At 41.4% G+C, this 2,251-nt stretch overlaps 1 protein-coding gene across 1 annotated transcript in view; it reads left to right on the top strand.

The window, feature by feature from the left end:
* Nucleotides 1-214: 214 nt before the first annotated feature.
* Nucleotides 215-2,251, top strand: part of LOC115421126 (guanine nucleotide-binding protein G(i) subunit alpha-1) — a 12,795-nt gene continuing 10,758 nt past the window's right edge. Inside the window, exon 1 of the mRNA XM_030136855.1 lies at nt 215-682. Within this exon, the coding sequence (XP_029992715.1) occupies nt 565-682 (118 nt within the window). The 5' untranslated portion in view covers nt 215-564. The remainder of the gene's footprint in view (nt 683-2,251) is intronic.

Here is a 2,251-nt window from a genome sequence, read left to right on the forward strand (position 1 = left end):
AGAATGCAGTGGATTCAGTAAAATTCGAGGCGAATTATAGCAGGCCTATACAATTTCATTATATATACATATTTTTCCGCGTATAACTTTAATGTTTGTGTTTCTTTTCTTTGTGATAATTGCAGACACTTCGTCAATAAGTAAGAAGCTTAACATTTTGAAACAAGCTTGTTGCTCTGCAGCGCATGCGCATTTCACAAGTATGTGCTAAGAACAGGAAGCGAACAGTTTGAGACTCCGACGCAGATGCTGCCGTCTACTCCCTTCTTTCTGCGAATAACATTGGCCGTGCTCCAATCCTCTGGACCATAGAAACACGACTCTAACACCCCGTCGTTGTGGATGTCGCGTTTTTTGTTTAATATCCGTAACATATTGGCCGTAAAACCAGAGAAGAGTAAAATTAGGAGCTTGAGTGCAAGGCAAGGGCGTGTTTGAGTGAAGTGTTGGAGAGACGGACTGCCTCCTCCTCCCTGGATGCTAGCTCGGTAGCCTTTGCATGTCAGTGTAGTTAAAGTTGTGTTGCGTTTGCGTTTTTTTTATTTATTCGGTTCAGGCTAGAAGATGGGATGTACTCTGAGCACGGACGACAAGGCGGCACAGGAGCGGAGCAAGATGATCGACAGGAATCTGCGGGACGACGGGGAAAAAGCTGCTCGGGAGGTCAAGCTGTTGCTGCTCGGTGAGAAAGATGGATGGACGGAGGGACGGGGTCTCGGTCTATTTGCTGGCGAGGAACCTTCGTATCACTCAGTGTCTGTGGCCAATTAAGAGCTAACCCACACTTGAATAAATTAGGGCTTTAATTTGGTTAAAATTAAAATCCTGTCCTACTTTTCTGGTGATAAATAACAACGAAGTCAACTTTTTGTCAACTAGTGTTGTAGCCTCAGGAACACTTTTAGGGGACTGATATAAATGGCTTAGTCAACTCTAGCCAAAAAAGTTAACTACTTAGGTACTTCTGTTTTTTCTTCAACAACATGTTTTAATTAACATACTAGTTTGTGTCGTGGTGTGTTTTGTCACTAAGTAGGCAGCTGAGCAGTAAGTTGGTCCCTAAGCTAATTTACCTAGGTTAAACCATTAGCAGTTTAGCTAGCCCCCAAAGCTAGCTTGGATTAGTTAACAAAGCTAACGGAAAGTTTGGTCTTGATCTCTGGTTGAAATCTGACATTTAACAGATTTATCCGGATGACGGAGACGTATGGTTGTAAAAAAAGACAATTTATTTTTATTATGAAATGCAGTCTGATTCTGCATTGCTATCATCCACATTTGCCTAAAATGAAACTAACGCTCCTCAGGCCGGTTTCACAGCTGGACTGTTTTGTTATAGTCTGTGAAACTGGGAGTAAATTCAGTTATTTACTGATCACTTAGACTAATCGTATTGACTACGTCGTACTAAATAAAGTCTATGTCAGTGAGACTAGCATGCTTTGCTGAGTGTTTTGATTACAAATCTGAAGATTTACAAACGATGTTATTTCTTGGTCTTGATAGCGTTTGGTTTTTTAATACCGGTTTCTACTCATCCCCTACCTGCAAATTATTGATCATGATATCGTTCATATTTGATAGATTTTGGAATAAATTCCAATTCGTTTGATAATGTGTAACTAGGGGTTAATGTGACCAAACACACAGAGGGTTGAGGTCTCCGTTCATTTAAGTGGAACAAAGCAATGTGTGTAAAAATTGCATCTGTGAATCCTCAAACTGAAAGGACAACATTCAAGACATACCACTATACAAAAATAGCTGAGCTGCCAGATAACCTCGTCATTCACAGCCACATATCAGCACTATGTCTGCTGTTTCACCATTTCTAGGAGCACTGCAACACCTTCCCTCAGTGCTTCCTGTCACAGGTAGTAGATGACCATTGCTGGATGTCTCAGGAAGAGACGAGCACAAGGTTGCATAGCAACCTGTGCAGTCCTGACAGGAATAAACACCTGTGGCAACGATACACGCACAGCTAAGACAAGTAGTGCATGTTAAGTGGATGTACGCTTGGGCCATGCAGTTTACAACCTGTTCCCACAGTGTAGAAATATTCTGCAGCTTTTATATAATCTCTGCTCACGCAGGTCAGATTGTCTGTGGCATTGATTATTTTCAGATATGTGACTCACTACAGTCACATACACTGTACATTACTCTGCTGCAGCAGCCATTTCTTGTGTATGTGTGTTGTCATTTGAGATGAACCTGATTTGAATTTTCATGGTTTGTGTTTGCTTCC

Source organism: Sphaeramia orbicularis, chromosome 6, assembly GCF_902148855.1.
Source record: "Sphaeramia orbicularis chromosome 6, fSphaOr1.1, whole genome shotgun sequence".
Lineage (NCBI taxonomy): Eukaryota > Metazoa > Chordata > Actinopteri > Kurtiformes > Apogonidae > Sphaeramia > Sphaeramia orbicularis.